Source organism: Taudactylus pleione, unplaced genomic scaffold (genome assembly GCF_031769625.1).
Source record: "Taudactylus pleione unplaced genomic scaffold, aTauple2 ptg000529l, whole genome shotgun sequence".
NCBI lineage: Eukaryota > Metazoa > Chordata > Amphibia > Anura > Myobatrachidae > Taudactylus > Taudactylus pleione.
In genome coordinates this window covers 3,307,579-3,321,891 of record NW_028284931.1, presented here as the reverse complement: position 1 = coordinate 3,321,891, position 14,313 = coordinate 3,307,579, and the positions used below count along the sequence as shown (strand labels likewise).

At 44.1% G+C, this 14,313-nt stretch overlaps 1 protein-coding gene across 3 annotated transcripts in view; it reads right to left on the bottom strand.

Annotated features, from left to right (window-relative positions):
- Positions 1-14,313, bottom strand: part of NFIC (nuclear factor I C) — a 185,891-nt gene that overhangs the window by 36,036 nt on the left and 135,542 nt on the right. The window contains exons 7-11 of one of the 3 annotated variants that reach the window (XM_088450826.1): positions 11,549-11,677; positions 11,197-11,381; positions 10,245-10,398; positions 9,396-9,481; positions 1,652-1,849 (exon numbers count right to left, since the gene is read on the bottom strand). In XM_088450826.1, coding sequence (XP_088306952.1) covers positions 1,760-1,849; positions 9,396-9,481; positions 10,245-10,398; positions 11,197-11,381; positions 11,549-11,677 — 644 coding nt within the window. In that variant the 3' untranslated portion in view covers positions 1,652-1,759. Of the gene's footprint in view, positions 1-1,651; positions 1,850-9,395; positions 9,482-10,240; positions 10,399-11,196; positions 11,382-11,548; positions 11,678-14,313 lie in introns of those variants that run through there. The other 2 variants (XR_015870072.1, XM_088450827.1) reach the window with 2 other exon arrangements.

Genomic DNA, 14,313 nt, shown 5'->3' with positions numbered 1-14,313 from the left:
ATATGAAGCTGAAAAACCCTATGCACTGAGGTGCAACCATTGAGCTGATGCTAAAAGGGTAAATGGTTCCCTTTGTCTAAATAGCAAGTTTACAATAATGTGGCAGCTGCCTCTCTGGGTATTTGTCTTGTCTTTTTATGGAACAACACATCTACAGAGTTACAAACACAGACAACAAAAAATATTATATTTCTCTATTGATATTGTCATATTCAAAGAGATGCATAATAGATCTGAATACAGCTTTACTTGACCAGCACATTCTTTGAGCTTCAACGTCACAATATAGTGTGACTAGCAGTATAAAGTGTACCTGTTGCGTACACATGCATGGAGGCAGCTATTTTATGTTTTGAATCAATTTTTATCAGAACATAGCCTATTTCTAGGAAGTAGTGATCAGTGAGGTGTGAAGTGCAAAGTACCCAGGGGTTAAAGTGGGCCAGAACTGGTTGGAACTGCGTTCCGTCAGTTCTATTTAGAGGCAGAACTCCAGCCCACCTTACCAGGCCAGTTAGCCCTGCTCCGCAGAGAGTTGCCGGGCGCCCGCTGAGATTTTGTTACCAGCGGGCGCCCTGCTCCTTCCCTACAGCGGCAGCCGGAGAATGGAGTTCACTCCTGATCTCCAGCTTCCGCAGTGGGCACTATGGGAGATGTCATTATGTCTCTTCCATAGTTCAGAGGAGCAGCCAGTCGGACGGCAGCGGACGCAGGAGCAGGGCTTAAAGTAAGTATTGCGTGTTAGTGTTTCTATTTGTGTAAGGGGCACTACTACCAGGGGCACTACTACTGGGGGCAATACTACTGGGGGCATTGCATAGGAGGCACTGCATAAGGGGCACTGCCTAAGGGGAACCACTACTGTGGGATCTGCAAAAGGGGCACTACCACTGTGGGCACTGCATAAGGGGCACCAATACCGGGGGCACTGCATAAGGGGCACCACTACTGGGGGTATTGCATAAGGGGCACTACTGCTGTGGGCATTATGTGTAAGGGGCACTACTGCTATGGGCATTGTATATGGGGCACTATTACTGTGGGCATTGTGTGTGTTAGGGGCACTACTACTGTGGGCATTGTGTATAAGGGGCACTAATGCAGGCATTGTGTAAAAGGGGCACTACTGTGTCATAACATGAATAAGGGACACTACTACGTGGTGTAATGTGAATCAGGGGCACTATGTGCGGTGTATTATGAATAAGATTGTGCTACTGTGTGGCGTAGTTTGAATTGGGGATGCTATTGTGTGACCAGGCCCCTTTCTTTTGAGACCATGCCCCTTTTTGAGGCACACTCCTACGGCGCACGCTGTCCCTTTATTAAAGAACCGCCGAGGACAGGGGGGTGCGTCACTAGTTCCAAGATAATAAGTATTTGTTCTAAGTACTGGATCAGCCCATGGAAGGCTGTCTCCACTGTGTGTAGCAGCAGATGCTTTACTGTGCTTACTTCACACTGTGTACTGAAAATAGAGCAGGGTTTGATAAAATTGTTCCTGATGCCAGTACACTTTTCTATCACATTTATCCAGCATGGACAACACTCTGAAGCTATAAAATATGAATTTGTTCCTAGTATTTCAAAGAGAAAATACCTGTACAGGTATGAATAAATGATTTATGCAATAAACAGTTAATAGGCTAGTCCTGCATTGAGTGAAACATTATGAGTCTCTTTCAATTTAGGCCTGTTGCTGCTTTAAGTGCAGGAACTTGAGTGCACAGAAAGTCGGGGTTCATCGTGCAAGTCATCATCATGTGATGGTTGGAGAAAGTTCCTCAGCAGCGCAGAGAGCTCTGGGTCCTTCTCCTCCCAAGAGTATGCGATCTGGGGAAGCTGGAACCTGAATGCATTAAGTAAACAAATCCTAAAGATGTTCAGATTTTAACCAGTCCAGATCATTTGTCAAATGAATAAAATCCTTCACACTGTAAAGGTCTATAGACAACAGTATGTCCTTCTCATCTGATGATGTCCACAATCACACCCACTCAGTTGCTTTATAAACAATATTTGTATTTTATTCTCCTAAATAATTCAAATGAATGCACAGCTACAGTATCAGACACATATACACATGTCACTGCTGTCTGCTTTTATTTTACCTGCATGGGTGAGGGGCTGAATTATTAACAAAGAGAAAGTACAAAGTGATATCTGATGAGTCTGTATGGCATACTTCATTGTCTCTCAAGGACATATTGTTTTTGGTACTTGTCATTTTGTCAATTTGTACATAACCAGTGGCAAGGTGGGCCTGGGGACAGAGGTACATAATATTAACTAGTACAGTCACATGAGGTTTACACACACTGTGCCTGATTCTGAGTCGCATGCTAACAGCACGCAATGCCGATGTTCACATAGTTGGCCGATGTTACTGCGCATGCATCCTGATTGTTACCGCATGGAGATGCAGAACAAATTTGGGCACATGGAGAGTGGATTAGTGGGCATACCTGGGAAGTAACTGGAGGGTAGATAGGCAGACACAAGGATGTCACGGGCTTGTCACTGACAGCGGCTGCGTGAGTCCATGTTCAGACTGAGAAACTGCACCTACCATAGGACTGGTTCAAGTTTCTAAATACGCACCGAGACGGATTTCCACAGGCGCAAGGTGCTGCAAGTGGCCGTGGCATTAACACAAGATGCAGCTGCTGCGTCTCCGTGTGACTCAGAATCAGGCCCACTACGAGAAAACATTAGTAATTCATATAATCTGGTACAACAGCACTCAGTAGGTCTGATGGTTTTCTTTTTTTCTTTTTCAATTAAGCAGCTATGTTATATCTGTGTATGACACTGGCCTTTACCTTTTAGCATTCTTGAATTCATTGCAAACAACAGGTAAATCAAGAATTTATATTCACTTGTAGAATGCTATGAGATGACTGCTGAAGGACATTGCATTTCAAAGTGAGTATCATCCGACTATTGTGTCTGTACTTGCAAATGGACAAGTATCAGCATCTGCTTGCATGGAGGTACACCCCAAGATGCATTCCATTAAATCAATGGGATGCATTGCTGAATTAAACACCTTCAATGGCAGATGTTCTATTCATTTTAAAAATATGTAGTACCAGATGGCACTTGTGGTTTCTGAATTCCATCACTTTGTTAAAGAAAATGCTAAATTACAGGATTAAAAGCAAGCTATCTATTAATGCAAAAGCAATTAATTCACATGTGATGCTATACAAATAATAATTTACACTCAATCAGATAGGAATCGCCAACTTTCAATATTGCTAAAGCTCTCTTGTTAGAGATTTCAATATTCCTTTTTATGCAATACTTCTTCCCATTAACTAAGGGCCTGATTCAGAGTTGTACGCTATTGCGCAGCCGTGAGACTTTGTACACAGGGGCTGTGCAATAATATGCTAATGCAGCAGGATGCACCGCGTATAAAGAGACGCCTCCTGCCGGCTTCTGTTATCCGCTACTCATCGGATCACTTGCGTGAACATTTACCAACAGAGTAATCCTCAGGTTACTCAGAATTGGCATGAAATGAATGCTGACGGGTCCAGTTAAGCTGCAGCAGAAGACACAGATACTGGCCCCGGGCACCAAGAAAATGGGGCCATCAACATCATCGCACACACTGATTTGCACATGTGCAGTACAGATCCTTCCTATGCGCCGATTAGCAACCATTGCAGTTGTACACAAATCATCGGGTTTGCATACAACTCTGAATCAGGTCCTAAAATATGATGATGGACTTCTACTGTGTAGTATATGGTAATAACTAATTGCAAAGTTTGCAATCACATTAGGCACGATTCTATTCAGCGCGATGTAAATAGCGCTGGGAGTGAGCTCCCGGAGCTATTCAATACACCGCGCTGCCAAGTTCGACTAATGATTTCTTCTCTCATCCCTCCAGGGATGAGAGAAGAAATCCGACAAAAGTCACGGCGCGAGGCTGTTTTCTGCACTTCGCGCCTGGAAAACAGCCTCACGCCGGGAAGTTAGGTCGGGGAATGCCCGTTATCGCGCCTGAAAACCTTGTTTAAGGCGCGAGAACGAGCCTTCCCCGACCTAACATCGCGATGAATTGAATAGCTCCGGGAGCTATCTCCCGGCGCTATTTACAGCGCGTAGAATTGAATCGTGCCCATTGTAATGTCTATTTTTTCCATATGGCTGATAGCTTAGTATAACAAAGAAGTTCTGTATTGACCTCACCAGCACTGCATTTTTGAAAGTGAGAATATTGTAGACCGCACTTTCACAATGCAGCGCTACAAGGTTTAGGTTTTATAATATTTACTCTTTCATATACAGTTCAATCCTCCTACCCAACCTATTCAATTCTTTCCACTAGGAAGCACAAATGTTGCCATCCCAGATGATGCCACCATATTGGCTCATATATACATGCAAGTGAAGTAAAAGACACTTGCCATGCAGATTACTACCTTTATAGAATTGCAAATAAGCCTTAATATTTTTGTCATTTGTTGGTATTGGTGGATTTTTTTTTTGTTGCTGACATAAAGGGCATTGTTTTAGTAAAATAAATATCTCCTAGGGCACAGACCACAATGATGCCATCACAAGGGTTTACAAGATGAATAGATGATACACTGCCTATATGTTTTATTGAACGCTGCGCAGCAGAGATTGTGTGGACCTGTGATGCGCAGCAACACAGCGTGCGCACAGTTCCACTAGCAGTCCCCTCTCTGTGGAGAGGATGAACAGGAACCTGCAAGTGCAAATGAAGCACAGAAAGGCTTGTGTCAGTTCAACACTATTTACATGCTTTTGCAATATTTCTGCTAATTGCTAACACTGGACCTGATTCAGATGTCAACGGTATTGCACAACCGCAAGGAAGCGGCTGTGCAATACTGTCCAACTAAAAGGCAAATGCAGCAGGAGGTGTATGTAGCAGGGCCATCTCTTCCATTGGGCTTGTTGGGCAGTTGGCCAAGGGCTCTAAGCTTGTAGGGGCTCACCAACCCACCCCCCTGCTGCCGCAGTTAGTTGGTAAATTTGTGATATTTTTATAAGCCGGCCGCCCGTGCACTGTATTCTGATCTAATCTCCCCCACCCCTCCACCCCATGTCAATCATGCTGCGTTTATTGGGGGACTGCGAACGATCTCACAGGACCTGTTCTGCACATGCGCAGATAGGGTCCTGCACCTGCACAGACCCGCAAACATTGTATATGTACGTAAACCATCAGGCCCACTGTTCCTCATCCCTTACACATATCAACATGTGCGCTACCTTATAATAGCTTTGTGTTAGTTGCAGCTTTTGCAGGGGGAGATTGGCACACTGGGCCCGATTCAGACCCGCACGCAGCCATCCGCAGTCAAACTATGCAAATCCTACAATCGCTAGCAAAACATTAGCGCATCCAGTATGTTTTGCCGTCGATCGCGGTATGAAATTAGAGGCCCACCACCCTGACACAAGATGCCCACTTTCCCTTAGTAACATACATCATCTCCAGGAAGTGTATTAAACAATCGGTAACACCGGCTGACATCGGAACCATACGCACCACCTGTGATTGACAATACCCTACCGCAAGCACTGCAAGTGCTGCTGTGTGTAATTCAGCCATGTGACGTGTACGCTGACGATGCGTTTAAATTATGCACGCCCCTGAAATGGCGTTCCAACACATAGACACGCCTGCGTTCGCACCACCACACCTCCGTTACCATCGACCTCTCCCTGTCACCACCCACAAATGGCACGTCCTGTCACTCATGGTTGCGGAGCGTCTGTGTACTGGCTGCAAACGCTTCCCGATTGCAGTGACTGGTTCGCGCACACCTCGTCTTGTAAGCATGCGCAGATTGCAAACATCGACAGGCTGCTTGCGACCGGGTCTGAATCGGGTCCACTATTTTATTTATTCATTTGCTTTTTTAAATACACAGTAAAAGACTAGTTATCAACTTCAAGTTTATGTATGATGATGATGGAATGGTTTATCTAGTATGTGGCTGCATCAATATAAGAACTAATTAGGGCCTGATTCAGATGCTGATATTTATGCAGTTTACCGGTAAAGTGTGCATGCGTCTAAGTCGCCCTGTACATGTGTCAAGGTATATTACCATAGTTGCTTGCAGCAACTTTTTACTTGCAGTGTGATTGACAGTCAGTGAGTGTATGGGAAAGGTAACTTGAAATGACGGCAAACAACGCAAGTGTGTCGCAACCATTTCGGGGGCGTGTCACATTCTGTGCCTGTGATTCCATACGCAAGTAAAATGACTCCGGCGTTTTAGTTTCCGTGGCCATTTTCCACAACCATAGGGTTTCTCAGAAGACTTATAATCTAAGGATCTGCGACCGATACTGCATCTTTGTACGCAGATGTTTTGATTTGCAAAGCCACCGGTGGGTGTCTCAATACATTTCTCTGCATCTGCGACATTTGCATATTTTTGTACAACCACTGCATACACAGATGCAAAAGTGGTGGCTACATTAGCGTACAACTCTGACTCAGAGTGAATCAGACCCTTAAAACATATGTTGGTGCACTTACAGATGTGTCCTCATACATCTAGCCTCCTTGCGCATTAAACAGCCCTTCTAATCGCGCCATGCCTTGGCGTGACTCTGTAGTGCCGACCGTCTTTTTGTGCAACTTTTTACCTTCAACTGCATCTTATTTACACAGTATTGCCAATAGCTAGCACAAGCTACTGCTAATTAAAATGATATGCAGCATGCCTATGTTCTCTGGCCCTGATTCACAGCCGGATGCTCGCTCTGAATCTGGGCGTTTTTTGTTTTTTTTTTAGTTACGGCCTCCTGGCCTCTCGCATAGCTGTGGGTGACCACCCACAGCTATAGCGAGCGGCCATGATGATGGTCGCGATGGTCAAGACCATCGCGACCGTCGGGCTTGCGACGAGACCCTTGTGGTAGGGTCTTGTTCATCGCAAGCCCCAGAGAGCTTTCGGCTCTAGCAGAGCCGGAAGCTCTCCACTGACATCACTCAACATCGACAGCTCGCCCCCTTTGGTGCGAGACTCGGAGCGACGCTAGCCGGGTCTCGCACATGCGCACGACGGAGCCGGCTCTGTCGTGTGCATGCGCTGTGGGCCACCATCGACCCGGTTGCGAGCGCTCAGCGCTTGCGACCGGGTCTGAATTAGGCCCTCTGTGCGTCTGCGTGTGTATCTGCATGCGAAACGCTACGTTACAGTGTTACAGCCGCTGATATGCAGCATGCCTATGTTCTCTGTGCATCTGCGGGTGTATCTGCATGCGAAACGCTACGTTACAGTGTTACAGCCGCTGATATGCAGCATGCCTATGTTCTCTGTGCGTCTGCGGGTGTATCTGCATTTGAAACGCTATGTTACAGTGTTACAGCCGCTGACACTGTAACGTAGCATTTCGCATGCAGATACACCCACACTCGCACAGAGAACATAGGCATGCTGCATAGAATTTTAATCAGCAGAAGCTGCTTGTGCTATCTATTCACATCACTGTGAATAAGATGCATTTGAAGGTAAAAAGTCACACAAAGACGCTCGGAGCCAGGGGCGTATCTATAATGGGTGTAGGGTGTGCGAGGAACATGGGCCCCTGGGTCCAGGGGGGCCCCGCACTGCACACCCTGCACCCATAATATTACTAAGCTCTCTGGAGTCCCACGTCGGCGCGGGGGTCCGGTGCTGTAAAACGACTGTAAAATGGCCGCGGCGGCCATTTTCCCGTCGTTTGCGAGTGCGCAGTACAGGGAAAATGGCCGCCACGGCCATTTTCCCGGTGACCTGTGCATTCATTATAGACTCTGGGCACACTCTAGTGCCCAGAGTCTATAACTCCGGCGCTGGCCACGCACAGCTCAGTGCGCTGCCGGCCGACGGGCGGAGACCCATGTCGGAGACTGCACACGGGCCTCCACCTCTCTAGAAACGCCCCTGCTCGGAGCTACCTAGGCACATAGAGCTCCCACATTATGTGTGGCGCGACTTGTAGCGCATAGAGGATAGATGTATGTGGACACATCTGTAAATGTATCTAGATGTGGCCATGTTTGAGCAAACTATGTTGAACTGCATTTATCTTAGGATACATGTAACTCAATATAAAAAAGTAACAGGGCAATTTTGTGGCCGATTTATATATAGATACATATTGCTCTCAACACTATATGAGCCCTTATGTGTGTAAATGAAAATTTAAACCAAAATTTTAAAAAAATACTAACTGGAGTTATGTATTTTAATAATAATATTACTCTAAACCTATAGATGTCATGAATGTTGTTTATGATTGTATCATAAAAATATATATATATCTTTTTTTTTACTATGGCTAATTCTAAATCACAATTGTTTATGAAAATAACATTCCTAAAATCAGTTTTGGGACAAATGTAATAATAATTTAAAATGTTTTAGCTAAATGGATCTTTATGCATGTGTTCTACTATGCCCTACTGTCTTATCACATTCTGTACTGAGTGATTTATTTCCAGCAACTTAAAAATATCTGGTGAAAATATTTTATATCTCCAGTATGCTATTCATTATATTTCCTGATGTAAAAGAGTAAAATAATGGTACATGTCATCGCCTGTATTATATTCATATGGAGAGTTAAACCACTTACTGTATGCACTTTGAATTCAATACAGTGCTCTCAACCAGATGCAGTGCATTTATGTGTAAGGTCAGGCTGCTCTCATCTAGTTGTCCTTCATGCAGTATTATAGCCTGGATCTTCACAGTGCCCCTCTGCCGGGGTGTGATGGGATTACAGCTGGTGGTGTCATGACCTGTCATACCAAAACCTACATGGACCTAGTTCCAGTTATTCCTGTTCCCTGTCTGATTTCATGGTATGGATCCTGAATTGTCCCCTGATCTGGCTATTGATTGACCATTTCCACTACAATTTGTCTTCCAAAGGGCTACAACATATGAATTGGATCTAACATTATTGCGGATACACTTTAATTCCATATGTATTCATATTTATTAGTTGACTAATTGTGTGGCTAATACAATTTATTACAAGTGTTGTTTCACCAATGTGTAGTTTCAATAGGTTAATGTGACTAATGTATATTATACTTTTTTCTTAATAGATAACTTTAAAACCAGTAAAATAGATGTCTCTTTGTCCTGATTACAAATACGGTATACTATTGCATTGTTTCTGGGTATCTAGATGAACAATTGCTTCCAGAGGTTATGCTCATATCAAAGCAAGTTTGTTAATCAATGAATGACATGAGTTCAACTTTCAAAATGACTTATGTGACTGAAGTTTTCTTTTTTTACTGAGCATACACAAATGACAAATATATGCAAAGGGTGATTTCTGCCATGGTAATAAACCTACATCTACTGTATGACCCTTATTTCCCTACTTACCTGTGGTTGATATATGCTCCCAGGGTCACGGGGGCCAAGTCCTACAAAGGGTCGGTTGGCGGGTGGCGTGCTAGGTGCAGAGTATGCTATGAAGAAAGAATAAATAAACTTGTGACAATGCATACAATAAAAACCTCAAGTAATATCTGTTGTATAAATACTCAAAAACTCCTAAAAATTACTACAAGCATAGTAGGAGGAGCCAGTAATAGTACAAAGATATACACTCCTACAAATTAAAACACCAGATTATAGACGTTGTGTTCACGTTCCCTCCAATACATGTATACAACACAAATCAGACTGGATTGTGACATGGTACCCAATAAGATTTAAAATATAGCCAATATTTAAATTATTTTGCTGCAACAAACTGATACGTATTAAGGAGATTGAAAATTTAGTTACAGGTATAAAAGCAAAATGAGGAATAGCGAATAACACATGAGAGATTATGCCCTGAACAAACACAGTTTTGTATAATATATTGCCCTGAATGATTTTATATAATATAGTTTTTTCTGTTCGATATTGGGGATTAAGGATTCTGCAGCTCAATGCTTTTGCCTTAATAACCCTGAGAAATGAGTACTCAGAGACCACAGAACATAACACTGCACTAACAAAGTGGAGGTTGGTAATATCTGTCATACAGATTACCAAAGGACACGACAATTAATGTCCAATTTTCTAGGCATGTCTTTCTTTGATTTAAATGACAATGCGCAGTGTATATTTAATCTGAGAGACTTATTTTGTTCAGTTTAGTTCAGTTTTAGTTTATTCAGTGAATGTTAATTTATGAAACACTTGTTATACTTCTATAAATACCTTAATGTCATCACTTACTTGGAGAAGTCGGTGAAGAGGTACCACCATCAGATGCGGTAGTAGATTTGGTATCGGAGGGCAACGAGAGACGGGGCATAACTGGAGGAGGCGGAGCCAGCATCTGCGTGGAGATATAGTGACTCGAAACCTTCACCTGGCCGTTCCCATTCAGCTGAGAGAGCAAACGGATGGAGAGAAGTGGTAACAGTATAGGGCATACTTCATTAGGCATATCATCTAAGGATAAATACTCATCAAATTATATATATATTATCCACAGCAACTATGAATTATTATTTATAGTAGCAGGATATCTATCTTCAGCAGAAAATATATTAAATAACACCCTAGTCATAGACAGTTTCATTACATTATTTTCTACTTTGGCAATAATTACCCTGTCCAACTAAATTTGGGCCTGATTCAGGTTCGGACGCTAATAAGGGGTCTCATGCACTTTTCCGATTATTGGAAAACTGCGCAGGACCCGTTCTGTGCATGTACAGAACAGGTCCTGCAATCTCGTTCTCTGATCCCCCAAACCGCAGCATGATTGACATGCTGCGTTCCTTGGGGGATAGAGCGGGGGCATGCCTGGCCAGCGTTCCTGGAAACAGGGAGGTTTTCCGGGAGTGCTGAGGCCAGGGTCTGCGTCGCGATGATCTACGGATGCTGCACTCGGATCGCTATTGCTGTCAGAAGGCGTCTGCTTCCTATAGACTCCTCCTGTAGTATTTTAATATTTGCTGGACAGTACTGCACAGCAGTTTCCTTGTGGCTGTGCAATACCGTCTGGACCAGAATCAGGCCCTTTATTAGAAATGCTGCTCAACCTTTTTATTGGCAAAAGTAGGAAAGTCCTATGATACCTCCATATGAATATAAAATAAATAGCCAGAATATGTTTATTACATAGTATTCCTCCCGTTTCTCTCACAGCATTATATTCCGCTAACCCTCATATTCTTACCGGGCCTGGCTGCTGATTGGACGGGTCACAGGCAAGGGACACCAGGTCTTTCAGTGGATCCTGAGGGTTGAGGTGAGGGGGATAGCGGATAGCCGTGTGGGGAAAGTAAGTGGAGGCAGCTTGGGGGAGGAGGGAGGAAGGTGGGAAATGTAACGTAGTGGATGTATGGGGACTGCGGGCAAGGCCTGATTAGTGTAGAGGGATATGCAAAGAGATGGATAAGGGAAGAAAAAAAGAGAGGAATAAATAATTGTAGAATAAAAAGAGAACAAACTGTGACATAGAATAATACACCAAATGTACATAAAGATACTTATATTCTGTGCTGTGCTCTCAGCAGTTATGTACTCACCACTGTGCACAGCTATAACCGGCCTGTGATGCTGGGTGAAGCCACTGATTCTTGGGGATGTATCTTGAGGTGATGGGCTGTGAAATGGTGATTTGTCCAACTCAGACTTCTTCACAGAGGGAGACATTCCTATTCAACCAATAAATGCAGTGATTAGCAAAGTCTGTAAAGTGCTGCCACAATCAATGAATGTACAGATATGTCCTCTCTCATCTAGCCTCAATACGCCATGCAGCACGAAATGTCTGCCGTGAGTGAGCCGCCAGGTTCCGTGCAACTCTGCTAGCATCGGGCGTCTTTTTTGCCGAAAATGCATCTAAATCACATTTGCAATTGCAACCAGGACACACCAGTAGACTGTGCTGAATAATATGATACGTGACACTTGTATATCTCAGTGCAACTGAGACTGAAAACGGAACTTGGGGGGTCATTCAGACCCGCTCGCGAGCGGCAGGACGCTCGCAAGCGGGTCGATGTTCCCCACTGCGCATGCGCGAGACCCGGCGAGCGACGGGCTCACCATCGCTCCGAGTCCCGCACCAAAGGGGGCGTGCTGTCGATGTTGATTGACAGCACGCCCCCCTTGGTGGGCGTGCCTGCCAGACGGAGGCGTTCCCGTGGGAACGCCTACCGTCTCAAGCCGGCCCCACTGACATCACTAGTGATGTCAGTGGGAGTGATTTTGGCTCTGATAGAGCCAAAATCACTCCAGGGCTTGCGGCAGCGAGACCCTACCGCAGGGTCTCTGTCGCAAGCTCGATAGTCGCGATGGTCAAGACCATCGCGACCATCATCATGGACGCTCGCTATAGCTGTGGGTGGTAACAGCTATGCGAGCGTCCATAAGGACGCTCCAAAAAAATGGTAGGAGGGCCCTGATTCAGAGCGTTCAGCTCTGAATCAGGCCCTTGGTGTGGAAAAAAGCTGCGGTCGTTGCATCGTAGCACTTTGCATGTTGATTGAGAGACTAATGCTGGGTACACACGGCAGATATATTGGCAAATAAGTTGATCGGCCAATACATATTGGGTGTCCGTCGGCCAGTGTTTACAAGCGATATGTCTGTGAATTCACAGACATAAACGTCGGCTCTGCTGCACAGTCTATGACAGATATATCTGCTCATCTTGCTGTGTGTACGGGCGGTCTGCCGACCACCCGTACACTTGCTACACAGGCCGCGGGGAGGGGAGTGCGACATGACCTCCCGGCCAGCAGGACCCACGGCCAGAAGACAGATGATGATTGTTCAGTGTGTATGAACAACCATCATCTTCAGATCATTCGAACTGCAGATATATCTGTTAAGTGTGTACCCAGCTTAAGTCGCACACAGATATACAAGTGTCACATATCAAATTAAACAGCACAGTCTCCTGGTGAGTCCTAGCCACATCACATTGCGACTTAGACACATTTTCGTCAAAAAAGGATGCAAAAAAGAAGTCCAGCGCTAGCAGAGTCTCATGGGACCAGGCGGCCAAGAGGGGCTGTTTGGTATGACTGCAGCAAAGACGAGTGAGGCCACATCTGTACTTTAACAATGGCAACCTGTCTTATCAGACGACTAAAGACTAACTTGACTGAAATGAGAAAATGGTGAAAAACTTGCGAGAATGCATACAACTAAAGTCACTAATCCATATATTTTTAAAAAGCCAATCAACATGATGGCGATGGGGAGGGGGCGGGTTTTCATTTATATTTTGCGATTTCCTGGCCTAGCAGACATACCTGCCTGACCCACAGAAAAAAAAGAGATTCACTCCAGCACACTGTAGCAATAATTATTTGGGGTGAGCGTTTGGGCGTGGGGCCCCCAGGGTTGCTCTGGCTGGGCCTTTTTCAGGGCATCACCACTTAATTCACATAGATATTTTTTCATCACCTTTCTATTTGTTTGTTTATTATTTATGTCATTTTAATTCTTTCTTATTATATTAACACTTAAGCCGCATACACACATACAACGATTTTGTAAATGAATGATTTTAGTAAACGATTTTCGTGCATTTTTTCAAGGGCAAAATGAACGAAAATTGTTTACTAAAATCGTTCATTTACTAAATGTAATGAACGATTATTTTGAACTACAAACGATTTTTGCATATTCCCTTAATGAAAATTGTTGAGTTGGTCAGTCTGACTGAACTACAAACGTGAACGCGCGATAATCGTTCATCGTTTTAACTCAGAAAGTGAACGATTTTTTCAACGATTGAACGATAAACGATATCGTTAACGATAATCATTAAAAAAATCATTTTGTGTGTATGCACCTTTATTGATTATCTTGACACGTCTATACTTTACACTTCACTATCACCTTTCTTCCACTTTTTGTGTAATGCCCAGGGAGTGGTCCTTGGTTGGATTCTTTTGGGCTGCCCTGTGCCTCGGACATGAGCCCCTTAATGTTAGGGACGCCGCTTTAGAGGAGCCTTGACGCTGGCCCGGCGCTTAATCATATATTTGCAAATGTATGCAACCAATACCTCTGAATTTCTATTATCATGTAGGATTCAAGTATTTTTGCTAATATTTGTCGAAGCTGGATAACTGGCTGAGACAGAATCTGTTTAAAATTAAATCTGCACAACGCCATTTTGTGAATGGCAACAAGATGCCATTTTGCGACTGGTCGCCCAGCGCCATTTTAGTGAATCTCACACATTATAAGTACATACGGCGATGCTATTATTTAGCATCGTGCGATTCCCACGCAATAGAAAGATGTTAAAAGTTCTCATTCTATAAATACA